The 27,259-nt window shown below is 54.3% G+C and overlaps 1 protein-coding gene across 1 annotated transcript in view; it reads left to right on the forward strand.

Annotated features, from left to right (window-relative positions):
- Positions 1 to 27,259, forward strand: part of CLMN (calmin) — a 66,174-nt gene that overhangs the window by 21,977 nt on the left and 16,938 nt on the right. Inside the window, exons 2-3 of the mRNA XM_058655375.1 lie at positions 22,656 to 22,717; positions 25,863 to 25,958. Of these exons, the coding sequence (XP_058511358.1) occupies positions 22,656 to 22,717; positions 25,863 to 25,958 (158 nt within the window). The remainder of the gene's footprint in view (positions 1 to 22,655; positions 22,718 to 25,862; positions 25,959 to 27,259) is intronic.

Here is a 27,259-nt window from a genome sequence, read left to right on the forward strand (position 1 = left end):
CAAGATGACATGATGGTGGCTAATCATGGGCCTGTGCGGGCTGGGGCAACCATAACAACCCCGGCTGACTCCATGGCGCCAGTTGCCCTGTAGTCTGCGAGGTGTGGTTGCTGCATTGCAGGGCTGAGTAGGGGATCAGAGCAAGCAGAGCACTGGAGGGGAAAACACGAGGGAGACAGGAGGATAGGTGTGCAGAGGGTCGGTTGGGACCACGAAGAGCAGTGGGTGAGGGACGGGTCAGTGGATATGGGATATGGGATAGTGGGAAAGAGCAAAAGCATTCATGGGGGCAGGAAGCCCATTGCCAAGCCAGAGCCCGAGAGAAAACGTGAGACTCTCCTTGCGTCTCTTCCCAAGGACCATCACAGAGGGGTGAGCATGTTGGTGCAGTGGTGGTTGCCACTTGGAAAGCCCGCACCCCATGTTGCAGTGCCCAGTTTAAGTCCCACCTCCTCTGATTCCAGCTCTCTGCTAATGTGCATCCAGAGAGCCAGCAGGTGCTGGCTCAAGTACAGAGACCCAGATGGAATTCCGGGCTCATAGCTTTGGCCTGGCCCAGCGCTGGCCGGTGAAGGTTTTGGGGGAAATAATGTAGCAGATGTGAGATCTCTGTCTCCTTCTCTTTCTTTCTCTTTGCCTTTAACAACAACAACAACAACAAAATTAAATAAGCAAAACCTGCCCAGAGAATAGAAATGCAATAGCTCACAGGCCTCATGTATGATGGATCTGGTCTCTGCTCAACTATGACGTGGTGGTGGGTTCAAACTCAACTATAGTGAGGGCACCCCCAGAGACTACAGAGAGCGAGAACAGGTGGGAGATGGGTCCTGGAGTCAGGTTCCTGGGGTTCTGGGCTGTGGTTTCATGTGAGGACCAACTCTGCACATGATGGGGACAAAGACCCTGGGGTTGCTGCTGTTGCTGCTACTGCGACTGACATAAAGTGTGTGGTCTGAGTGGAGACTGCTGAGAGCAGAGGCTGTGTTTGGAGAAACTTGGATCAGACACTAACTCCCATCATCCCCTCCACCCCTGCTTCTCTGGTTAGAGTACAGAGTCTGGTTGCATTCCCAGAATGCAGCCTTGCAGCACATGGCTGCAGGGTGAGATCCATCACTGAGCCATTCTTTCCAGAGCTTGGCTCATTGTGTTGTAGACATCCTTTATCTGAGGGTGAGCCAGTCTCACTTGGGGTGCCAAACCTGTCTGGTGACAGAGATGCCATTTCTGGCTCCCAGTTACAGCCTCAACAATGCCTCCCCACTCCCTCCTGACATGCCCAGGGCCTGACCTTGAGGCAGGATCCTGCAGGGCAGGGGTGAGTAACAGCAAGCTGTCCTGGATGTGTGTGTCTGGTAGGGTGACAAGTAGATGCACATCCACTGACTGACCCCAGGGCTGGACTCTGGAGGGGCAGACCTGCCCCATCTGAGCCTTCTGAATGTACCCCTGGGATACCCTTCACCCGGTGGTATCGTTTTGGGATGTCCTTCCCCAGTGTTGCAGGGGTGACTCCTTACCCTGCAGCCCTTCAGGGTTGAACTGTGTTCAGGGGGCAGTGCAGCTACGTGCAGGCGTTGTGTGTGTTTCTTGGCAGAAGTCAGAATGCCTCCACAAAGAGACAGAGCAGACGTCACTGCTGTTGAGGGAGGGGCTGGTGAGAGAAGGGGGTGGGGGTGGAGGAGGCATCTCTGCCACCCCTGGGGGGGGTACTTTCTGCATTTGGAAGCAAGTGAGAGTTTACCTGTGCAAACGTGACTTAAAGGAGGCCAGTGCTTTCTGCTGGGAGCTTCACAAACGGCCTGCCTTCCCTCCCGTCAGACTGCCAACTGCAGGTGGGCAGGCAGGTAGGCAGGCGGGGACCATGTCTGTCTGGTTTTTCAGTATCTAGCACAGGGCTGGGACTGCTGGGCCCAGGTGTTTGGTGACTTACCATAGAATGAATGGGGTGGGGAATGTTAAGAGAGCTGTGGAGAGTGCGAAGTTGTAGAGCTGTGGGTTAAGTCACTTCTGCGGCGCCTGCATCTCATGTTGCAGTGCTTGATTCAAGCCCTGGGCACTTGGCTTCTGATCCAGCATCCTGCCGCTGTGTACCCTGGGAGATAGCAGATAATGGCTCAGGTACTTGTGGTCTCTGCTTCCTATGTGGGAGACCAGGATGGAGCCGCCAGTCAAGGGTGTCATCACCCTTCCTGTGAGCATAATGACAGGCTCTTAGAGACTGGAAGGGCAGGATGGGAACCCAGAACACCTTGACCTGTGCCACAGGTCTCTGGCTGGGTCAGCGCCTGTCCTCTCAGCCTAGAGTCAGGCCATTCGGTCTCTTAGAATAGACCTGGCAATCTAAGGGTAGGCGCATGCTCACAGGAGCATCTATAATGTGCAAACCCAAGGCAAAGCAGCATGACCTGCTTCTTCCCACTGGCCCTGGGCTACAGCTGAGGCCCAGGTGGCAGCCAAGGCTGTGGGTCTCCTGGGTGGCTAGTGGCTTGCTCCAGCGGCCTGCGTGTGAAGTGTCCAGTTAGACCAGGAGATGGCTGATCCTTGCCTGTGGCAGTCAGGGAGTTTGTGCTGCAAAGCTGTTGCCATAGAGAAAATCTGATTACGTTCAAACTCAAAGGTCTTTAAGCCAGAATTGTCTCCGCTCAGGGTCAGAAAAGGTCACCCGAAGGCCTTTCCTCCTCCTCCTGTCATCAGCCTAGTGGCAGGCAGGCCTTTTCCAGGACTCTGTCAGAGCAAGACAAGAGTGCCTCATTCCTTCTGATCCCAGCCGGCTCGGAATGCAGCTCGGCCAGGAGGTGACAAGCAGTGGCAGATGGCTGGAGATGGAAGGTCTGAGTCACAGGTGCGGCCACTCTCCTCTGTGCTGTGACCGCACGTGCCCCTGCCACACCTGCTCAGATGGATCAGCCTTTTCTGAGAAACAGCCAACAGGATGTGCATATGCATGTATGGAGTCGTACTTACACAACCGGGGAGACTTTGCAAATCCCAAACCTGCAGGGCAGGGCAGCTGGCTAAAGATGCAAGGAAGAGTCCAGTTCAAGAGTAAAGACCACCTGCTGGCAGAATCCCTGCTTGCCCAGAGGAGGGCAGGGATCGCCTTTGTTCTGTTAAGGCCTTAACTGACGGGTCAGGCAGCCCTCATTCGGGATGGCAACCTGCTTCGTAAAGTACAGATGTGTTCATCGTCTCTGAAAAATTGGCTCAGCCTCTAGTTGCTGTGGCCTGGTCTCTCTGTTGATGCATGATATATTTTTTTAATTATTTATTATTTTTAATTCATTAATTACATTGTATTATGTGACACAGTTTCTTAGGTACTTGGGTTCTCCCCACCCTCCCCAAACCCTCCCACCATGGTGGATTCCTCCACCTTGTTGCATAGCCATAGCTCAAGTTCAGTTGAGATTCCCCCATTGATGCATGATATTAATCGTTACCCTGTGTTTATCCCAAGCCTGTTGGCTTCTGGAGGAGGTCTCTGGTGCAAAGTTCACGGACACAGGATGGGGTGCCCTGGATGTGAGCCTTGGATTCTGTGATTTCTAGGGACCCAACCTTGGCCTCCGTGGCTTGCAGAGGCCAGATATTGAAGAGCGTCATGCCCCTGCTGGGTGTGGTGGGCTTGCGATGGTTCCCAGGATAAGGAGAGGGTGTCTTCCAATACTGGCCTAAGATTGTCCAGCTTGGAGTGGATGAGGAGGGCCTGAGTCCAGGACTGGCCCTGAAATGCTACCAAGGCTCATGAAAACAAGGAACAGGTGTGTTGGAGCCATAGCTGGACTAGCAGCCTTTGCTCTGTTCTTAGGGCTACGGGTCGGATCTGGAGGCTACCATGGCATTGCCAGCCAATGTTTGCCAGCAGCTGGCACTCACTGGCACTGACTCAAGTATACTCACTACCAGCCCAGGAGGTGAACACCACTCCTCTCCCATTCCCCCTGGAAGATGAGGCCCAGGCTGCAAGGGTGCCCACTGCGTCCGGTTCCTCTCCCCAGCACCCCACACTCCACCTTCTCTTGCAGCTACTCCACCCTCCCAAAGCCTGTCTCCCTCTGCCCTCACACACACTCAGGCCTTTATTTGTGAGCATGCACAGAGCAGCAAGTAAACGCACTCCGCTGGCTGGAGGCATCAACCAAGCGATGCCTCGCATTTCCGCCGCACCCTTCCTGAGGGCAGAGTCTCAGTAGCACTCCAGGTTTTGAATGTTTGTGCTTTTTTTTTTTCTTCAGCAGTTTTGCTGTTGAAATATCTCCCACTCAAGTGCAGAAGGGCTGTGAGGTAGCTGTTGGAGAAGACGTGTTGGGGGTAATTTATAGTGCTGGCAGCAGTGGGTACAAAGTTAACGAGTCAACAGTAAATGTGCCGTAAGGTGTCTGTCAATGTTAATGCACGTAAGACAAGGTGTGGGGTAACCACCTATCAGAGAGTGTGAGCCAGGGTGTTTGGCACAGTGATTAAGGTAATGCTTAAGGTGCCCGCATACTGCATTGGAGTGTCTGGCTTAGTCCTGGCATTGCTTCCAATCCCAACTGTCTGCTTGTGCACATCACGGAGGCAACAGGGAATGAGCCACACACTGGCTGTTGCAGGAATTGAGGACAGGAGATTTCTGTCTCAAGGAGAAAGAAAGTGGAACGAAAGCTTACACACACATATATGCAGACACTCCCACACATGCACACACAGGCACACACACATGTGCACAAATACATATGTATGAACACACAGGCACATGCGCACACACACACACAAAGACAAGGACACACACACGAACCAGAGTCGTATGGGAACTTCAGCCTGACTGTCTCCCAAGATCGGTGGGTCAGTATTCCTTCATTTTGCATTCACGGCAGGTGTGAACAGTGGAACCTGACTGCCTTGAACAGTGAGAATCAACTGGCTTCTATTGGACAGTGGGCTTGTAGTGCTCAAGATCCGACTCCAAGTCCATCTCTTCAGGAAGCTTCCCTGGAGCCGCTGCACCCTCTCAGGGTTTTCCCCTCGCCATGTCCTGCTCCACAATGTAGATGATGTTTACCGTTGATGTGGCGCACGACCCAGATCGCAAGGTTTGACTGAAGTCGCTTCCCGCATCTCATGTGGCCACGCATGAGCTGCTTGAGGCTTGGCAGTGTGTCTGCTGCAACCTGTCTATGCAAATCAGGCAGAGCGTAATGACATTTCAATCATTGGCTTGATTTACTTGTTGCCTCAATTCTTTGAGCAAATGTGGAGCTGAATGAACGAGTGACTTGCCGTGTGTGCCAGACGCCCGTGGGCAACAGGCACGAGGAGAAGGCCGGGATGGCTCAGAGTTGTGGACGCCTCCAAAGCGGGGAGCAGACAGGAGCAGTCCCTCCCTTCCGTGGGCAGAGCTGGGCAGGCACCCAGGGACTCTGAGACGGAGGTGGAGGCGGAGGCGCCAGGCAGCACGAACAGCGAACAGCGTGTGCAGGGCCTGGCAGGCTGGGCAGAGCTGCCAAATGCCCAGGCAGCAGAAGGAGGTGGGGAGTATGCCGGGATGGGTGGGGCGAGGTGGGCAGGTACAGCTGGACAGGCCGGAGGGTCCAGCCCTGGGGGATCTGTGTTTGAGGGGTCCTGAGTGCTGGAGAGCTGCCAGTAGGTTAAGCACCGAGAGGTTCGGAGTGTGGATGGAGTGTACTGCGGGCTTTAATGAGCTCTCCAGCAGCTGCTTCTGGCTGGGAACAGGTATCCGTCCTGTGCTGGCTGGCTGGAGCCCCCCGGGAGTCACAGCCCTGCCAGGGAGCCCTGCGCAGCCTGCTCCTTTCCCACCCCACCCCCAGCTACCAGGCCCGGGGAAGGGGGAGGTGGGGCCCTGGCAGCCGGTAGGTTCTCCTGGCCTGCCCCCAGCGCCTCTGTGGGAACAGCCTTGCCTTGCTTCCTCCCAGGCGTTTCTTGAACTCCCAGGGGCTCCAAGAGAGAGCTGGGTGGAGCATCTGTGGGTGTCCTTGGGAGTGTAAGCCCTGTCCCCGTGTGTCCTCCTGGCCTCTGTCCTCCGAGGTCCTGCCTGGTATGGGGAACAGAGCTCGGTGGCTTGGCTGTGTGTGTCATGGCCAACCTCATGCGTTCACCTAGCACCGTTTCTGCCAAATGGGGTAGTGTCGCTGCCAGGATACTGCTCTGGGGGTGTTCATTTCCCAATCTGCAGGCAGGGCCCACTCAGCACTGAGCCCTGACATGTACCCACATCTGTTGCATACCACACACACATGTGTGCACACATGCAGCCCATATACACCATATACCACATGCACACACATACATCCAATATACCCCATAGCCACCACACACCACACGTATACGTACAAACACACGCACCCCACATATGCTCTATACCATATACACATGCATCCTACACACCACAGACACATACACCCTTCATGTGCCACACACCACACACACGCACACATGTACCACATACATTACACACCCATGTATCCCACTCAAACCTACATGTACCCCATAGCCACTACATACCATACACACCTACATACATACATACATACATATATGCAAACACATTCATTCTGCATGTGCTGTATACCATGTACGTATAGACCCCATACATGCTGCACCCCATGCGCCCCGTGTGGGATGCTGGCATCACAGACAGCAGCATTACCTGCTATACATAGCCCCTGGGTATTAGCTATGAAACTTTCCAGTGGCACACCCTTGCACGTGCCCCAAACTTCATCTTCTCGTTGGTGAGCCAGGGACAGGAGTGCTTGCCTGCTGGGACTGTGGGTGGCAAGGGGCAGACACCTAACGGGAACTCACTGGAGGATTCCCAGACACAAGGGCAATCAGCTGTCCATGGGCTCCCAGGAGGAGACACTGAGGAAGCCACTGGCTGGACAGGGGTGCAGCCGGGCCCCATCATAGAGGGAACGAGACCTGGACTTGCTGGTTCCTTCCTCCCTGCTGCCCTCCACTCCCCTCCGTGCCATGTAGAATTCTCTCATCCTCTCTAGAGTGACTTTCTCCACCAGGAGGCCAGCGGAGCCGCTGTCAGTCCCCGCGTTCAGATCCCATAGCTCAGGCATAGGGGAATTCTGGGTCCAGAGCCCCAAGGACAGCTGTTTAGTTGGATGTACAAAGTAGAACTCATCTGCTCTACGTGCGTCTTTAGGTTGCATCTCAAATCCGAGTGTAAACTGAAGCCCAGGGCAGAAGAGCATGCATCGTGATTTAGTAAGCCTGCATGGAAATGGCCTAATTGGAACGCTGAGTGGCATCAAAGCCTGCCTCTCCCCTGCCCGCCCACTGATCTCTGCCCAGGGGCCTGGGCTTGGTGAGTGTCAGAACATGCGCTCCTGGTCAGTTTTGTGTTGTGTATGAAGATGCCCGAGAGTAGCACTTTATGAGGAAGAGCAGTTAGCCCACACTCTGAGGTTCAGGATCCTGGTGCTGGCATCAGGTGATGGTGCCACCTCTTGGCATGATGTAGCTGGAGTCGGGGGCAAGGGGAGAGAGAGAGAGAGAGGAGAGACTGTGTAGTGAGGGTGGAAATGAGAGAGCAGGAAGGGGCCAGTTTCATTGTGGAGTGAACTAACCAAGTCCTGTGAGAACCACATTAGTCCCTCTCAAGGGTGATGCCTATCCCTGAACATTCTACCACCTTGGTACCATGGCACGGGGAAGGGTCCTGTTGGAGACGCAGTTGTCCCACCTCATCTGAATCATGGCACTTGCCTTCCACCATTGTGCAGCCTCCTCTTGCCTTGGCTCTTATTGCTCCTGCAGAGAACAGCCTGTCCCTTCCCTTTCCCTGTCTGCTAGTGTCCCACTAGGCCTCCAAGCTCCTGCTTCAACTTCACCGCCCGCCTAGGCAGGCCCTGAGGCCCCTGTGTGGTACCGCTTCCAGCACCCCCACATGTCCCCTGGCTGTTTCCCAGCAGGCCCCTGTCTTGGGCAGTTTCTCTCCCATGCTAAGCATAGACATGTGCCCATGCCTTGTGCACTATTTGGAGATGAATGCGCCAAGGGGCTTCGAGCTGGGAGCACCCAGTCCTCTTGCTGATGATTCAAATATCTTGCGTGATTCCACACTGCATGCTTGTTGAGGACACGCGGCAGATGCCCCATCTTGGGCAGCAGGTGGGGTGTGCCTTGGGAGGCCTCCACAGGTAGCAGTGGAACGTGCCAGGACACGTCCACAAGTGAGACGTTCGCGTGTTTCCGAGCGCTAAGCCCTGTAATTACCTATTGAGTCACAAAGCTGCAGTTTCCTCAGCCAAGATGTGCCGTTGCTGACAGCACGGGATACATGCATCCCATTAAACTCCACAACGCGCCAGCAGGTCATGCTCTTTTGGCAAGGGGATAAAACCGGTTTCAAGCTCTGCCAGGAGCACTGTGGAGTCCTGAGGCATGGCAGGGACTGGTGCAGACCAGGGGGCAGAGCATGGGCCATTGTTTCCTGTTTTCCTGCCCATGCAGTCACCACAGGTCCCGGCAGCTGAGACCCAGCTCCCCTTGCAGTTCTGCCCACTTGTGGCTGTGTGGCCACAACTAGGCTTCCTGCCCCTCTGCCTTTGTTTCCTCATTTGTAAAGCAGAGCTAAGAATCTTGTCTTTACTGGAATTAGAGAAATGGATTCACATGAAGTGCTTTAAATAGGACTCTGTTCTTTTTGTAAGGTTAATGTGTTTATTTGGAAGGCAGAATTGCAGAGAGATCTTCTTCCACTGGTTCAGCCCTAAATCTGAATGGTCAGATGGCCAAGGCTGGACCTGGCCAAAGCCAGAAGCTCAGAACTCTCTCCGGGTCTCCAAAGGGCGCAATAGAGCCTAAAGGGTGTGGAACATCCCCTGCTGCTTTCCCAGGCACATCAGCAGGGAGCTGGGTGGGATGCTGAACGGCCTGGGACGACCAGGGTGCTGGCCTCAACAGGTGGTGACTTCACCCACTGTGCCACAGTGCCAGCCCGTTGTCTGTTGTGTTGTAATGTGATGTATGCATCTGTTCCTGAAACTCCCTGCATAATGCAAAAACAGCAGCTTAGAGCTGCAGTGTCTCAGGAAGGTGGGACCTCAGTACCAATCCCAGCATGACACAGCTTTGCATCTGTGGAATGGATCAGAATTCTGTGAGTATTATAATAAATACAGAGCTGAATTTGGTGGTGGAAGGGGTATGGCTGTGCTCGGGCTGAAGCCAGGAAGAAGGTTCTGTGCCAGTCCTTGAAGAACTCCAGACTGGAAGATTGGAACACACACACACACACACACACACACACACACACACACACACTTCAGGAAGTTTGTGGAAAGTCTATTTTGATGCCGAGTATGTCTGAAAGCCATGCATGGTTTTTTTTCCCCCTGTTGCACAATTTTGATGTTTTCCCTGGATTTTCTCAGTCTTAGAGGGGAGAAGCCAGAGTCCAAGGTTGCTATCCTCCAAGGTCTGTCATCTTGGCTCAAGGTGGCTGTACCTCTGTCTCCATGCTGCATCTCCTGTGAAGACCTCCATGCAGTCACAGAAAGGCTTTGTGATGTGACCAGTGACCAGTGTTTTGTTCACAGCAGCTGTTACGGGGGAGGGAGGGCGCTGCACAGACCACCAGAGTGAGAGATGCGCATGGCAGAGGCGGGAGGATTCCAAGCGGAAGTTCCTGTTGTGCTTCTCCCTGGGGTTGGGGCACTGTCCCCTTGCCATTGATGTGTCACAGTTGGCCTGTGCCATTGCCAGCACCTAGGAAGCTCATGCAGGATTTTAGTGGGGCTTTGTGATGGGGCAGGCTTGGCCACTGGACTGATACGTGAGGGACGCTCCTGGGCTTGGGCCCTAAGACTGGTGTGTGGCCACCCCACATTGCCCTCTGACCTGTGGTGGGCAGTCACCATAGACGGAACTCCTGTCGGAGATGACTAGGTGCCCACTCGGAAGCCGAGAGGGACGCTGCTGGTGGTCCCGGCCGCCCATTCCTGGCATTGGCTTCCCAGCACGCTGAAGGACACCCAGATGCGCTGCTGGCCCTTGTTTCATGGTGCACAGCGAAGCCGGAAAGGGGCAGCGACACACCCACCCTTACAGAACTAGTGAGTCGGGGGGGGGGGGGTCCCTCCCCAGCCCTGTGGCTTGGCTCATGAGCATCTGCTCTTATTTCTCACACTTGGCTGCTTGCATAAAAATCTTCTGAAAACATTCATTAGTTGCCCTTCATCAGGTGGTCTGCTCGGCACCCCCTGGGGTTCCTTCGGCAATTTCCGGTCTTTGGGAGGAGGAAGGACCACCCCAAGTCCTCGGTCCCAGGGTCCAGGGGCCAGACTCCAGGAGGGCTGGCGGGAGGAGGTGCAGAGCAAGAGAGCCAGCCCGGCGGGAAGCTATTTTCCAATCAAGTGAGGCTTTGCCTGGCTAATCCTGCTCCTCCACGGGACCCAGGGCAGGCGCTCCTCTCTGCAGGGAGAGCTTGGGCCCAGGTCCAGCCTGCCGGACCCGGTTCAGGGCCTGCCGTGTAGAGAATAAGCCAACGCGATGGAATGTGTCTCGGACAGCCCTGGGCTTGGCCAAGTCTCAGCTGCTGCTAATGAGAGAAATGTATGAGCCCAGGGGGTGGAGGGGGGAGAGGGGCGACCATCCCTTCACCCCCAAAGGCCCCAGGACTGTCAGAGCCAATTTGTCAGCGCTGCTTCTCCCTTCCTTATCTCCCCCTTGCAGGAGCCTGTCCACTGAACTCCTTCCCACGTAGTGCCTCAGTTTTTGCTTCCCTAAAATGGGGATGCCAGGTGCACTGCACAGGGCTTAGTAAATACAGAGGGATTTTCAAAAAGCTCATGGAAAGATAGAATTAAAACTAAGGATGTGTTTACATGCAAAAAATTGAGGTCCGTATTTTTTTTTCCGGTGTATCTTCTGTGTACTTGAGGTCTTCCTGTGTAGTTCCTTGAGCTCCAGCCCTCAGGGTCATGGATGACCCTTCCAGCCCACAGCCTGCCTGCCCCTGGAGACACTGGAGGCCGGCGAGCTGGGCAAGATGTGTTTTAGAGCATGTGAGGACTCTCAGACTGGGAGGCGAGTCTCCTTTGGTGCCATTGCTGGTTCTTACAGGATGCACGTGGGATTTATGCCCCTCGCCAGGGCAGAGGGACTCCATCCACCAAACAGATGTCAGGTGCAGAGGCCCCGAGGCCTTTTCAGAATGCGGGCAGCCGGGAGGCCATGACAACTGCGGAGACACGTGTGTCTCTGGTCCTTTGCTCTGATGCGCAGACACGCATATGCGCACACACACACTCAGGATCGCCACGTGCAGGCGCCAAATGCATACACCATACCACATGGGAAATAAATCCTGCATTGGGAAGCGTGGAGGTTAGAGGCGGCGCTGACGTGTCCCCGTGGTCCCTGGAGCAGATTTCCTGTGCTGTCATTAAGAACCAGCCGCTTCCTAATGCTTTTTCAAGATCTCTCGCTTGCTGCCACCTTTCCACCACCCCACTCCCCCAGCTGAACACTCGACTCATCATCCAAGGCTTTTGTTCAATCCCCCAGGCTTCTCAGAGCCCCAAGCAATATCCAGTTTTTACGGCTTTGCTTACCCCTTAATCTCCTGCATTCATTCATACCTTGTACCCTGAGGTTAGCGGCAGCTTCCCTGGCTTAACAGGGTCCTCCTCACCTGCCCTGCCACCTGGTAGAACTGACCTGCCGGGTTTTAGAACCTGGATGCAAACCTGTGGCTCTTGGGGAAAGGTGATTGTCTCTGGTGTTTGCTTTCAACCCTGTGGCCAGTAGTTAGTGAAGTTGCCTTCAGTCTCTGAGCAGAAATGAGGCATGGAGAAGACAGCCCTTGCAGAGAGCCTGCCGCCTGGAGCTTGGCTGCCGGGCTGTTGCAGCTTGAATTGTTTCCCCCTGGCTTCAAGAGAGAGTGGAGGTGAGTTCTGCAGATTGCAAAGTGTTTTTAGAGACGCAAGGGTCCCTGTGTGTTTATGCATAGATACCCACTCATGAAGCATTTATAGCAGCAGCTGGAGAAGGTGGAACCAGTGTCAATATTTAGCATTAGGGATATGGCTGGAGGATGTGTGCTGTGTTCAGCTGCACATAACAAAAGCCCAGCTTACAGTGGCTACTTCAGCAAGGAACAATCCATTACACAGAGTAAACAGGAGAGGTGAGTTCTTCAGGGCCATCCGCCTTTTCTCTGAGTGCCCAGCCCTGGTTGTTTTGTCCTGCAGCTTCACAACTGCTCTTCAGAAAGGCAGAGGGTTCGTGTGGCAGGAGGAGAGGTGCACACTGCCGTGCCCTAATACCCATGTCGGCTTTGTGGCCCAACGTTGTCAACTGCAAGGCAGGCTGGAAAATATGCTTAGGAAAGTTACTGACTCAGAGTTACTGGGATTCTGCTGCGGTGGCTGCCCAGCCGAGAAGCAGGAAAAACCTGTGCAGCTTCCCCTTTGGGTCTGCATGGGATTGGGGTCCCTGCCCACCCAGCAGGGCCACTGTCCAGTGAGCTGCCCCTGGTGGAATGGGCTGCTGGGCGGGTACTGAGTACCGTATCTTGGGGAGCATCCCAGCGGACTGCAGTGGGAAGCTGCCCTTGACAGTGCGACTTCAGGGCCTCTCCCACCAGAAAACTAGGTTGCCCTGTGCTGTATGAGCAGACCAGTCCCCAGTCCCTTGGGATGCTGAGAACATAGGAGGGCAGCTCCCTTGTGCACATCTGCCCTCCGAGAGGCGCTTCCTGTAGGTGGCCCCTGTCCATGTTGCGTTTCTACCTGTTTCCATGTCAGTCTCACGGCGGAAGACAAGGACGAGACCCAGGAGAAGTGCTAGGGCTGTTTTGTTGCTTCCCACACTCTTTTAGATATGTCAGAGGGGAAGTTTTTGTGGGAGGGAGTGGGCGATGATTTGATTAGAAAAACGCCAGTTGTGGAAGGAGGGGAACAAAAACATGAATTATTTAAAAGCCTTGTTGCCCAGATGCAATTTTCCTGCCTGCTGACGAGAGGAAGAAATCCAAGTGGGTTTCTCTGACGTGGAGGGACCCGACTCCCAAGTTTCTCTGCTGCTTTGCCTTCCCACACCCTTACCCCCTGATACAGGCATGCACCTGCTAGCTGCCCCATCCCTCCTGCTGTCCTGCAATTTACTGAGAGCAGCAGACAAAAGGCACACAAACCGGTCCTCTGGAAGCCCGAGACTGAATTGTCCAAAGTCAGGGCCTGCGCAGCACTGTCCCTGGCAAGTTCTAAAATGCTGTTTAAATCAAACCTGAGCCCAGGGAGTCTGGAGCAGGGCCTGGCAAGCTGCAGCCTACTGCTCGATCTTACAAAGTGTTATTAGAGCGTGACTTTTGCATTGTAGAGACAGTTGACCCATCGGGGGTAGAGACCAATGGCCTGTGATATCAAACACATCTTCCATCTGACCCCTGACAGAAGGAAATTGCCCAGGGTCACCTAGGGAATCCCTTGAGAGCTTTCAAAATATAGACGCCTGGTGCTCTACCCCACCCCTGCCGTTCAGACCCAATTAGTCTGGAGTGGAGCCCGGGCTGCTCTCAGGGTGTCCCCAGGCGACCATCATCGTAGATCTCGGTCAAATGGGTTTTTAAGATGACCATGCTAGAATGTGCAATTCTGCGGGGTTTTTCTAACCCACAACGAAAATCTGACGTTGACCTCAGGGTCCAGTCCTAAAGGTCCAAATCACTGTGGTTACAGCACAAGGGAAACTTGGTAGTGATGCCCACCTGCCATAACCTGGCGACTAATCTCCCCCAAGCGGCTGAAGGGGGCTCATACGTGGTGAGGCGTGCAGTGTGTGTGCCTGCAAGTGTGGGCCTCCAGTGGGCGCGCGTGAGTGTGTGTGTTGGGGTGGTTGTGTGTGCAGGCACCTTTCACTTGCTTGTAAACGAATGCATTTCAGAGGGAACCGCGATGTGTGACGTATTGGGGTTTGTCATGCTGTCACAGCCCAGGTCACTGTCTCAGGCTGCAGCAGCCTATGGTTTCTCATGCTGATTGACATGAAATGTTGGTGACATGTCCAGCTGGAGGGGAATTTGTCGACTTTCCTACTTCAGTTTTCAGTCCCTCCCTCTGCCACTCCAGGGGTGGGGAGATTCAAATTCACGCAGGTGTCACTTTCGCTGGTAGGTACTCTTGTTTGGCTCCTTTTATTCAAAGCAAATATTAAGCCCCTTAGCTGTCTCTGTCCCCCACGTGGGTTTGTTCTGTTGTGTCACCTACTGTGCCCCTGGACCCAGCACCTGGTTACTAAGGCGACCACCTTATCCCAATTTGCCTAGGCTTTTGCATTAAATGCTCCTGGAGTATCTGCAGGCCTGGGCAAACCTGACCAGCTGGTCACCCTAATTCCGGAGGCTCCTGCAGCTGATTGGTTTTTACATATGCATAAAAACATTGATGCTTGAAGGGCGAGTGTCACGTTTTATTAAAGACAGATGTGCTTACAAATTAAGTCGAGGTCATTTATGGGGGTTATGTGTTTTTAATCTCCTTTTTAAAAATAGCTACGTGTGGGAGGTCGAGCTGAGCCCTGTTCAGAAGGGCCAGCCCGGCAGGTCAGCCCAAGTTCTGCCGTGGAGCTGAGCTGAGCACATAGCAAATGTTTCCTAAAAGACCTGAGTGAAAATGTGTGTTTTCAAGGGCTGTGGCTGGCCCCAAATGGCCCTGAATGCCGGCTGCTGGGCGAGTGTCCTCCCTGAGGTGCCCGAAGTCCTCAGCAACCCCCGTGTGGACACCCTCTGCCCCCTGCACACGGAGGCTTTGTTCTCACAGATGGCAGGTGTCAGCCACCCAGAGGGGTCAGGGCTGGACTCAGCAGCCCACCAGTGGTCCCTCTCCTCGGGCACTGTAGTGGGTGGGTCCTTGTTAGTGGCGAGAGAGTCACCCTGGATGGTCACCAGGCATGGAGGATGCTGTAGGGGCTTGTTGGGAGCCATTGTGAAAGTGGCTTTCCTCAAGCTCTCCCATAGCCATGTGACCCCCACATGGCTATGCCCCAGGGTGGACTGGGAAATGTAGTCTGGCTGTGTGCCCAAAGGAAAGAGCAAGCAGGATTTGCCAGTCATGTAGCACAGGAAGCGGGGTTGCTGGTCTACCACCTGTGATGACAGGACATGGACTTTCCCGACCCTCCCATGAGGGTCTGTAATCTCCAAAGCGAATTCTATAGCAAAGCTGGGGTTGCGTTTGCACAGACAGGGATCTAACTTCAAAAGATCTTTGAAAGGAAATTAACCCAATCTGCAGAACTTATTAGAGCCTCCAGCTCTGGCTGAAAGGTCCTCCCAGAGTGCTCATTGAAGCTCAGACTTACTGGGCTCCCTTTCTTTGTTATTTTTTTAGTGATTTGTTTATTTTTAAGAGCTACAGAGAGAAATCTTCCATCTGCTGGCTCAGCCCCCAGATGCCTTAGTGGCCAGAGCTGAGCTGGGCTGTTCTGAAGCTGGGAGCCAGCAGTTTCCTCCTGGTCTCCTACATGGGTATGGGAACCCAAGGACTTGGCCCATCCTCCACTGCTTTCCCAGGGACAATAGCAGGGAGCTGGATGGGAAGCTGAATGGGGAGTGGAGCAGCCAACCAGGGCTCGCACTAGCGCAGGCAGAGGCTTAGCATGCTATGCCATGGCTTTAGCTGCATGGGCTCCTTTTCTGAGAGGTGTTTTGGACCAGTGAGCTGGAGAAGGCTGCTTTAGGAGTTGCTCAAGTTAGAGTTCAGAAGCCGGAATACTTGCTGCCTCTTGTGTGTATAATCAGCGTGTATGAGGTTCTCAACAGAGTTTAGTGTCCATGGCACAGTGGTGTCCAGACCCGGCAGGTGAACCCTCATGGAACGTGAAAGGGGAATAATCTCCCGTGTCCCCCCTTCCTCCTCCTTTCCCTCCTTGCCCCTCCCTCCCTTCCTCCCTTCATGCTTTCTTTCCAATCCTGGCATGGGGAACCCCTGAGGTCACGCTCTGTGTCCTGGTATTTACGGTTGAGTGCGGTCATCAATGCCGGCTAATGAGATGGGCGTGTGAACGGTGTGACCAGCAAGCGCCCTGCCGCTCCCTTCATTGGCCCTGCCCCCTCTCCTAAGCTTGGGTTTATGGCTGGCTGGCGTCACTCGTCCTAACTCACGGTGGGCTGAGGTTTAGCACCAAGTGTCATTCTCGGGAGTCGCCAGCACAGGTTTATTTAGTCACAGGCACCAGCTATGTATGCCTCCATACACATAGATATGTATGGAGCTGAAAACTTAATTTGGTGTGTAATTGGGACTAGCTCTTCGGAGTCCTGGGTTATGTGTTCTGGAGCCGTGGTATGTTAATTGGCCGCCTCTGGGACCTGTGAGAGAATTGGATTTAAGTCCCCAGTTAAACTGAGCTTGGCAGTTTTATTTGCATCTCTGTGGGCATTTATTTAGAGAGAGCATTGATTTCCCCGCTTCCAGCAGGGGGCTCACCCCTCAACTTGATGCCCTGTGGGCACAGCCGAGCCTGCATGTTGGGGGTGGCAGAAGGGTCCTGGAGAGGAAACCACGCTGCCCCACCACCCCACCAGACTGGCCACCCCCTATGCTGCTGCCTGCTTTGCCTGCCTGGCCGCCCTGGAGCCCCAAGGAGAGTTTTGTATTTTATGACCAAAGCCTGGATAAAAGGGACTTGGGGCAGAGCAAACATTGGCGAGGAAAAACAAAGGAAATGAAATGCAGAATCACCACTGGGGAAGGCCTTGACTTTAATTCCGCCAAAGCCGCTGGGGAAAGCCGCCCCTGGAGGCGGAACCCAAGGACGCTGGCCTGGTATTCTGGGGGCTGGGGGGCTCCCCCTCTCCTGTTTAAAACGAAATTGCCGTTTAATTTGTTTCTGAGTTTTATTTCTCAAGTGAGCCAGCATGGGGCCGTGTAATGAGGCTGTGGTTCTGGGAGGTGTTGAGAGACAGGGAGTAGGGAGTGGAGTGGGGGTGCTTCCTTCAGCCGGCAGCCAGGGCAGGTTCCATTGCTGTCGGTGGGGCAGGTGGTGCCCTGGGCTGACTGGCAGGCCGGGCTACCATGCTATGCCCGCCCCAGGGGGTGAAGGGACTTGTTTCTCCACTCCCCTAGTTTTTAGCTCCCAGAAGGCTGAAGGCCTTTAGCTCCCAGAAGGCCCCAATAAGAGGGGCTGGGAGAAGGAGTGGCTCCAGGCCTGGTGTGGAGGTAGCTTTCTGTGCTGGGTGCATTCAGAGAAACTTTGCATGGGCTTGGGGAGCTGGGCCTGCCCAGGGAGGAAAGGTTGACCGGGGCGCCCCCTGCCGTAGCTGCCTTTCCATACAGTTTGGGAAAGGGGAGGGACTCTTGCCTTTTGGTGACCTTTCCTTTTGTGACAGGGAGAACCCACCAGCCACAGCTACCCTGTGTTGGTGTGTGACCTAGGCGGGAGCCACCATTCCTGATGCCCCAAGCCCTGACCCAAGGTCCCCTGCAGCAGGCAGTCATGTGACAGTGGTTTGTGCCTGCAGCTGACAGGCTGAGTGCAGGACCCAGTAGGTGCTGTGGACTCAAGTCATACGCGTCCATTTACTGAGCACACACAGGTGCTCTTGGAGAAGCTTCACCCAAGAGAGGTTTGGGGGGTGTTGCTGGACAGACAATAGCAGCCATAGCTGTGGGTGCCAGGTGCTTAGGGTGTGGCCAGTCCCCCACTGAGGTCTCCATCTCCACAGCCCTCCCCTCCTTCTATCCCAGCTGCCACAGGCCATGCCTGCCCTGTAGGAAGCTGGAATGGGCTGTGCTGAGGGCAGCTGCAACCCATTGCATCCTATGACAACCCCCCGTTGTAGATTGATCCACTTCCTCATGCCCCAGAGGTGCTGGCTGGCACAGACTCTCCGCGCTGCTGTTGTGGGGAGGGGATGCAGGAGCCTGAGATGGGGCACTAGGAAGTGGCTTGCTGCCAGCCTCTGTGTGCTATCCCGGCCCCTGCCAAGCTGGTGTGCCCTCTCCTGTGCCCAAAGATGACCACCAGATGCTGCTAATAGGCTCCTCTGTGGCAATGCCAGATCTCCCCTCCTCACCATCAAGCTGTTCAATGCAGATTCCTAGGCCTTGGTCCCACAGACTAGGGGTCAAGTCAGCCTTAGATGGAGTCCAGGGTTGAGCCCATTGGCTTTCACCCCAGAGGTGTCATGGTTCTGGGCCACACCGGGAGCCACCGAGGCACTGACCAGTGACACGGAAGCTGTCCCCATGGGTCAGCTGAATGTGTGCCATTAAGGGGGTGTTTTCTCTGGATGTGACAAAATTCCTACTGATTTTCAGTACTTTTCCTGTATGCTTGTTTGCGTTGTTTTCACTTTTTGTGATGAGCATGTGGTTTTTAGTAGATTTATTATTTTTTTTTATTTGAAAGGCAGAATTACAAAGAGGAAGGAGACAGAGCGATCTTCCATCTGCTGGCTCACTCTTCAGAATGGCTGCAATGGCTGGAACTGGGCCAGGCTGAAGCCAAGCCTTTGTTCTGGGTCTCCCACACGGGTGCAGGGGCCAAAGGATTGGACTCCCCTGTGCTTTCTCAGGCCATAAGCAAGGAACTGGCCCGAAAGTGGAGCAGCTGGGACATCAACTGGCACCCAAATGGAATGCTGGCTGCTGTTGGTGGCCTAGTCTAGCATGCCATCATGGCATGGGGTGGTGGTGGGCAGTGAACGCATAACTCTTACAAGCAGATAAAGGCATGGGGCTCCTGCTGGGTGAGGAAGAGGAGGAATGTTCTATAGGAATTGTTACCCAGGAAATTAGGCTTAGGGACAAAAGACCGCAGCGACTCCTGTATCTGTGGCTCCCGGGTCCTGGGCTGGCTGCTGATGGCTGGAGCAGGGAGGAGTGACCTGAGTCACTTTCTAATGATCTTGTTCTTGGCACCGAAGCCACACCTGGGAGCTGAGGCCCGTGGCTTGAGTCAGAAGGCCAGGACCTCTCTCCTTTCTGCCTGAGTCCCTGGAGGCTGGCCCATGAACTCTTCTTCTCTCATGCCACCTCCCCTACTTGACTCCCTGCCAACCAGGCAGAGCAGGGATGGCGATTTTATGGTGCAGTTATTGCTGTATTGTTGTCCGGTAACCCCGCACCGGGCCCCACGAACACTCCGGCAGAAGGCCAGACCCTGCCAGAGAAACGGTCTCCTACACCTTTACAACGTGATAGGAAAAAAGGGGCCGTTGGATTTATGGAAACTATATAAAGTTTATGGAGTCTTGGCAGGCCTGAAGGAGCTGGGGTCTGCAGGCTCGAGGTGGGGATTTTGAAATGGAGACGGCCGTGAACGAGTGGCAGACCTCTGCATCCAGACACCAGACAGAATCCCCAAGTCCAAGGTGTGCCAAGGGCCAGCAAAACTGGCCTGGAGGGAGCCGCTTTGGGGTGCCTTTTGGGGTGACCTCATTTAGTCTCTCCAGAGTTCCTGTGGGAGATGTGTGGCTGGCCTGGTTCTCTGCAGGGAGAGCGAGGCTGGGTTTATTTTGAAAGTTGTGAATTTGCCCTGGGTCCAGTACCGATGGTGGGTCCAGAGTGGGTATGCTGGAGCAGCCTCGGGTTCTCTGTCTCTATCTCTCCCTCCTGTGAACTGAGTGATGCGTCCCAGCAAACAGGGTCTTCAGACCCTGCCTCAGATGGGGACCTGTCTTGTTATTTGTGACTTAGTCTAACCGTCCCCTGTGGCTCTCGTCATCAGCTCTGCTCTGGGAGCCGACGTGTGTTCATATTCGCCTGCTGACCTGGGCTGGACTGGAAGCAAAGTTGTCCAGACCTGGGCAGATGGCAGCCCTTGCCTTCTGGGACCCCTCTTAGGGCCCTGGAGGAGAACCCCTGGGGTTCTGAAGTCAGTTCCTCTTGTGTCTCTTGGCCGCTGGCATTTCTCCTTGCCTGTACGTCTTGTGACATTGAGGCTTTCTGTCTCCTACGAGTCTGTGAATTCTTGGAGTACAAATTCCATGGATGCTTCCTTTCCGCATTGCTGGTTCTGCCCCCAGAACCTGGCATCTTTCCCAGCATATTGTCATAACTGCCTAGATAGCAGCTTGAAAGATGGACACATGGGTGGTGGATCGCTGGGTGGGTGGGTAGGAGTGTGAGTGAACGACTGGGTGGGTGAGTGGGTAGATGGATGGATGGATGGATGAGTGGATAGATGGATGGGAGGGTGGGTTGTTAGACTGGTGGAGGGATGCATGACTGGGTGGGTGAGTACATGGGTGGGTGCAGAGGAGCATAGGTGGGAGGGAGGGAGGGAGGAAAGGAGGGAGAGGGAGGGGCCTGTGTAGCCCTGCAGACACCCACTTCTTTTATACCCTCAAGTGCAGTTATACCAGCAGCCTGACCCGGTTCCTGCAGGCTTTGTCTAAATGCGTTTCTGTTCCAGAGGGCATGCCGGGTTCTGACGGCATCTGGAGAAAGCAGCCCAAGTGTTTGACTGTGTGTGTAAATACTTTACAGACCCCATAAACTTGTTTAAAGACAGGTGGGCAGGAACGGCTAAGCTGGGGTGGCCTTTTGGGAGGGCAGTTTGGAAGTAGCTATTAAAATGGTCAATGCGCCTACCACTGAGACCCGGCCGTGTCAGGGCTGCAGCCAGCCTGTCCGTGCGGGGCCGGGAGGTCTACGCAAGGGTGCTCGTGGCCACACGGCCACTGACGGTGAGCACCTGACAGCCGTTCTGGTGTCTGTCCATCAGCAGGTGTGTGGGTCACTGTGGGACCCCACCCCCCAGGATGGAGAGCATAGAGCAGAGCTGTGTGGGCGTAGTGGGGAAGTCAGGAGGCACTTGGCACAGCCGCCCTCATAGCCGACCCGTGGCAGCCTCTCTCCCGCCTAGTGTGTGTCCTCTCCTTGTCCCTCCCTCCCTGCTTCCCACCTGAATCACACTTCACTTGCTCCTCCTGCCTGCTCCCCATCCACTTGTTGTGGCAGAGTGGGAGGAGGAGGAGAGAAAAGTGGTTGTGTGCGTAATTACTGTCTTCAATTATCAGCTCTTCAATTAAGAAGATTGAAAGGCGTGATATTAAAATCTGATTTACGGGCACCACTCGCTACCTAATAACCGGGCCGAGGTGGACTGAGCGCCACAGTCGATACGGAAAAACGTCTCCCTGGTTCTCCCCCGGGAGATGAATTGGCTGTCACAGCGCACTGCTGAAGAGGTGGGAAATGGTTTTGAGGCGTGTGCGTTGTGTTCTTCCAAGTCGCTGAAATCCAGAACTTCGTAATTTAGCAGTCGTCTGGCCCAGACACTTCCAGGAAGCTTGTCCAGGGAGGTGTGGCTGCCAGGAGAGCTGATGAGGCCGTCTGCTGTGGGCCTGTGACCCAGCTCAGAAGCACCCCATGGGTCCCCAAGACAGCCAAGGCCTTGGTGCGGAGTTGGGAGTGGGAAAAGTCAGAACCCAGAGTCCCTGCTCAGCGACCTCCTATCTGACCCCTGAGGTGAAAATGGTGGCCTTCCCAACTAGGTGACCCTGGACAAGATGGACAGCTCCTTGCTGAGTCCCAGGATCCATACTGTTCCAGCTGGCCCTGCCCTGGCTATTGCAGGCAGCTGAGGACTTAGGCAGTGAGCAGAAAGATCTCTCTCCTCTCAAAGAAATATTTTTAAAGTGCAAATTAAAGGAGTAAATGCGTGTTAAGTGCCTAGCTCCATGTCTGCCACACAGCAAGTACCCAGTGTCTTTTAAAAACAATCCCTGTTATTCCAATGATTCTAAGAAGAGGAGAGCTGGGATTCGAACCCAGGACTTCTGTGCCCGGGTGCTGGCTGATGAGATAGAACAGACCCAGACAAAGATGCCCCATTTTTTTTCTCTCTGTCCTGGGCAGGCCCCTGGGACTTTCTGAGTCCCGGTCCATTCACCTTTAAAATAATTAAGTGACATGATGAAGTATGGCCATGGATGGGAACGATGCATCTTGGGGGCAGGTGGCGGCTGGTAGTGGTCCTGGGCACTGGAAGCCTTTCCTGGGGAGTCTGCTTGGGCCATGTGCTGCCCTGGGAGGAGGGGTTCCTTCCTGATTTATGTCCCTCGGGCAGCAGGAGCCTACAGAATACCCACCTTCCCAGAGTGTGCAATCTTTCCAAAGGCTAAAACTCATACCAGAAAAGAAACGAGAGCAGCAGCCGCTGCAGCAGGACGGTGTGGAGTCTGGGTGCTGGGTGTCCCACTGGCAGTCTGGGAGTGGGCACCCCGTCCCCCCAGGTGTGTCAGACATGGTGGCTGGCCACTAGCCAAGCCCACAGCGCTGATAGGTGACAGGGCTGTGTCTCACTAGGGGTGCCAGGAACGTTCCACAACACTCTGGCACATGGCAGAACCCCCACCCCAAGTCCGAGTCCCCGACCCTTCCTCCTTGCTGCTTCAAGGGAACTCTACAGAGCCACTGCCTTGTGGGGTTCGCTTCTATTCTCATCTAGGATGCTACATGTCCTCGTGAGGTTGTGTGTGAGATGTGAGCGGTGTGCATGTGTGTGATTTGTGAGTAGCACGGTGCTTGAGCTGGGACCAGTGGGCCCTAGAGTGGGGGCAGGAGGCAGGGGGCAGCAGCCTTGGAGCCTTTGCCCAGCCCACCCCAGGAATCCTCAGGGCTCTGTGGGCCCACACAGGTTTCCCTGCCCCTTGACTAATGACATTTCTTTGCTTTTAGTCGAGAGGGAAAATGTGCAAAAGAGGACTTTCACGCGTTGGATGAATCTGCACCTGGAAAAGGCAAGTATGGCCTAAAGGCTCGCCCTGCAGGGACTGGGGGGTCTGCACCCTCCCAGCTGGGCCTGGGGCCATGTCCACTCTCCCAAGGGGGGGGTGCGGGGGGGAGGAGGACGGCCCCTGATTTGGATGGGGATTTGGACTGACAGTTCTGGGATGAAGAGGAAGGGTGTGGACAGAGTGCCCCAACATGGCCAGACTCCAGCCCAGGCCCTTGAGGGCGCTGAGTGGTCCAGGCTGGGGCACCAGAGCTGGCTTTGTCCTTTTTTAAAGAAAGTTGTCAGGAGTTGGTTCACTTTGCCTCTTCCTCGTCCCACAATTCTCCTTGCTTCTCCAGCTGCATCCAACCTGTAGTCTCGTTTCTTTGGGAAGCTGGTAGTACCTCATGTACAGGGAGCCCTGTGCGCTGGTTCACTCTCCAAGAGCCACCCAGGACGGGGAAAAAAGCGGGGTCTCCCTGGTGAGTGGCAGGGACCTACTCCCTGGAGCCGTCACGGCCGCCTCCCAGCATCTGCATCGGCAGGAAGGTGGAGCCTCACGCCAGCGTCTTGGTACCTCACTCTGTGCATTTGACTGCGTTTGTTGTCCTCTGTCTCCTCTTCCGAAGACAAGAGCCCACTGTCGGCTCTCTGGATAAGCAACCGGAGGTGAAGGACCTTTGGAAGAAATGGTTGGAAAGCAGAAGAAATAAATACAGCAGTGAGGAAGTGGAGCTCTTGGCCAAGGTCTAATTCACGTTGTTTGGCTTTAGGCAGGCACCCTTAACTTGTGCCCCCCTGTAGAATGGGCGTCCCCTTCCACCACCTAAGCCATACGTGTCATGAACTCCTGTCTGTCGTATGCAAGGCATTGTCCATCACCAGGCGGGGAAGCCAGCCGGCACCTGGCCCCAAGGCCTCAGCTGCAGGGTAGAATTAACAGCTGGGTTTCCAACCTTGAGTCCTTCAAGAACAGCCTTTCAAGTCCAAGAAACCCAGGAACTGCTTGGGGCTCGGGGCTTAGCTGTCATTTGAAGGCTGTCAGAAATATTTACGGAGTCTCTGACTTCTGGAAAAATCCTTTCGTTTACCGAAGGAGTTAGATGGTGAGGGAAGCCCCTGGTGGGGGAAGAGGGAGTGTTGGGCCAAGGGCCCAAAGCCCGTGATGCGTTTGCGTGTTTGCGCTGGAGCAGGTTCAGCAGCCAGCTCGCCTGTGGACTCAGGCCAAGCCCTCCCTGTTGGTCTCTCTGTGGCAACTCTTACAGGAACTGTCGGTGGAGGCTATTTTTCATGTTTAACTCATGAGTCAGGCTGGGCTGTGGACAGGGCTGGTAAGTGGGAAGGTTGTTAGTCCATTGATCAGGGGGCATTCTGTTGGGGCTGTGTTCTCTGCCTTGCCTTAGCAGGAAGGCCTGGGTAACCTGACACCATCCTGCACTCTGCCTGGGATGGGCTCAACAGAGCTAACACAGCAGGCACTGCTGGAGGCACCTGTGGGTAGACTCGCCCTGTATTTGTACAAACTGGGGTAAGGAAACGCCACCTTCCTTAACAAGGAAATAACACTTGGAACCTCCGAAGCTGCTCCTTAGCTGGCACCTCTCCCTAGTTTGAAAGATTTTCCTGGCTCCTGGGCTTCCGGCTGGGTACAGCCACCACAGCCCCATTGGCCCAGGGGTACCTTGTCCCACTGAGCATCCCTCTTGTGTAAGTGCCCGCTAGTCAAGCACACCCACAGCAGAGAGCACCCAGACTGGGCATCTTCAGTCTCACGACAGCTTCCAACACCAAGAGGGAACAGAAAACATGATTCAGGGATAGGGCTCATTATGAATACAAGTTTCGGGGCATGACACTGCGACTCAATCGGCTACTCCTCCGCTTATAAGCACCAGGTTCCCATGTGGGCACTGGTTCATGTCCTGAATGTTCCATTTCCCATCTAGATCCCTGCTTGTGGCCTGGGAAAACAGCAAAGGATTCCCCAAGTGCTTGGCCCTTGCACTCACATGAGAGCTCCTGGCTTCCAACTGGCCCAGCTGTGGCCGTTGCAGCCATTTGGGGAATGAGCCAGCAAATGCAAGATTTCTCTCTCTGTCGCTCTCTCCTTCTGTAACTCTGCCTTTCAAATAACTAAATCTTTAAAAAGAAAAGAATGCAGGTTTCTGGGGGTCCGTATTTGGCACAGAAGTTAAGATGCTGCTGGGAATGCCCCATTCCACATCTGAGTGTTTGTGTTCAGGTCTCTGCTAATCTGCTTCCAATCCAGCTTCCTGCAGATGCACACCCGGGAGGCAAAGGCTGATGCTTCTGTTGGGTTCCTGCCACCCACATGGGGGATCTTGTCTGAGTTCCAGCCTCCTGGTTTTGACCTGGCCCAGCCCTGGCTGTTGGAGCCGTTTGGGGAGTGAACCAAGAGATGAAAGATCTGACTCTCTTTAGCTTTCAAATACATAAAAGACATTTCTGGAAGGTTTCTGGATGCTGCTACTGGGATTCTGTTCCAGTGAGGATTCAACGTGTTGCGTTAGGTAGTTAGCACCAAGAAGCTGGTTGAGTCAACCAAGCCCTCGGGAAGGTGCACCTGCAGAGCTGGAGCTGTGTTGGGGTGGGAGAGGCCTGCCACAACCCATGTTGCAGTGGCGTGGGTCTGCTGTGTGCACAGGTTGGCTAGCGTGGCCCACTGCAGGCACAGAATGGGACCAAGGAGCTGCTTGGTCAGGACATGGGACTGCCCCACAGCCTCTGTGAGCCTCTCTGTCTGCAAAGCTGAAGCAAAGGGCTTGCTCCTGGCAATGTCCTGTAAGCCCTGGTAGGTGTGGTTTGTGCCATAGAAGTCCGGCATCGTGACAAGCCATTGCTTTCCTTTCCTAAGCAGAACTTCACATGTCATCTCCTCGTGAGGTGCGAGATTGCAGGCCAGAAGGGCCTGCCAAGGTGACTTATTCACTCAGCCTCCTCTTGCTGAATCTCCACAGTTCCTGCCATGCGGCATGCACCTGCTGCCTGAGTTTCACCTCTGGGGGGACAGGTCTACTACCTGGCTTGGAAGGTGTTTTTGCCTAGGATGGGTGGATCTGGATGTTTGGAATTTTTCTCCTGACACCTGCTTCTCAGGTCTGTGGACTACACAGGTCACTAACTGGCTACTGTCTCCTCCCTTTGCACAGTGTGACCCACCTCTAGAAGTTAAAGACCTGTTCCTTGATATACAAGATGGCAAAATCCTCATGGCTTTGTTAGAAGTCCTGTCTGGACGCAGTCTGGTAGGTAACTCACTGAACGGCCAGGAAGAAGCACCTGCCACAGAGGACTCAGCTCAAGGTGTCTTGTCAGTCAGTGCACACATCCTACATCGAGAACTTTGGAGGGTGACCTTCCTTTATGGGTGACTAAAGGGTGTAATCATGTGTACCTAAGCTGCATTAAAAAATAAATTTAAAAGGCAATGTATGATGGTAAGTAAATAAGTGCCAGCATTCTGTGAAGGCCCAAAGTAGAACTCCAAGCTTAGACTTTGGTTAGCCAACCTTCATGTTAACCAGAAGGAGAGCTAAGAATCAGAAATACGGAAGAGAAAGGCCAGTTCACCCATCAAATGCTGTCATGCAGTCCAAGCCTGACGCTAGAGCTGCTGGCTTCCATGACGTTTGTCCAAGCGTGACTGCAGTTGAGCTGAGCGGCTGCTGTGGACATCCGTTTCGTTTTGGCCATAAGTCAGACTTCTCTGTGCAGGTGGAGCATGTCTATTCCACGCACATTGGGCTGCTCGGCCTTGGCCCTGTTGGCATTTAGGGTGGGCAGTTCTTCATTGTGGAGGTATAGGGGAGGATTGCTCTGTGCATTGGAGATTGTTTAGTATTCAGCCATGAAAAGCCAGTGTTAGGACGGCAGCCAAAAGCCAGTGTCCAAGGGGACAAACTAGGCCCTTCCAAATAACCATTGGTGCTGAGAGGAGAAACTTTCTCCAGGGTCACGTGTTGAATTTCACTGTGGTGACCCAACCAACCTGCCCATATGCCGGGACAGCAACAAGGCCACCCTCGGCCAGCAGGGAGCGCCCCACGTTTGTCTCTATTGATTTGAAATCATGAGCCTCTGTTGGTATCTCAGCTGCACAGTAGAGGGGGGTCTTGTCACCCCCGAGGCTGGTCAGTTTTGCTATGCGCCTAGTGAAATAGGAACTCCATCAGCTGCATCTGGAGCAGGCTGTGCAGGGTTATGCAAGCATGGGGCCCCCTCATTTTGCAAAATTTGTGTTTGGTATCTCACAGGTCTTGTCCTGAGCCAGCAGTGTGGTTGGTCCCTGGAAAGCTTCCTGAGAACAGCGTGTTCCCAGTAACACAGGGTCCTACCTTGGAGGCAGGATGCTGGCCAACGGTCAGCCTGTCCCCAGCGGCCAGGCAGCTCCCTCCCTGGAAGCCAGCACCCTCACCCACACCCCTTAGGAGCATGGCCGAGTTTCCATTCAGTTCAAGTGATCTTCAGTGATGCTCCTGGCTTAGGAGAGGCCTTTAGAACATTTGTGGAAAACACATGTTATGGGAAAACCATGCGTGGATTTCAA

This window comes from Ochotona princeps, chromosome 26 (assembly GCF_030435755.1).
Source record: "Ochotona princeps isolate mOchPri1 chromosome 26, mOchPri1.hap1, whole genome shotgun sequence".
Lineage (NCBI taxonomy): Eukaryota > Metazoa > Chordata > Mammalia > Lagomorpha > Ochotonidae > Ochotona > Ochotona princeps.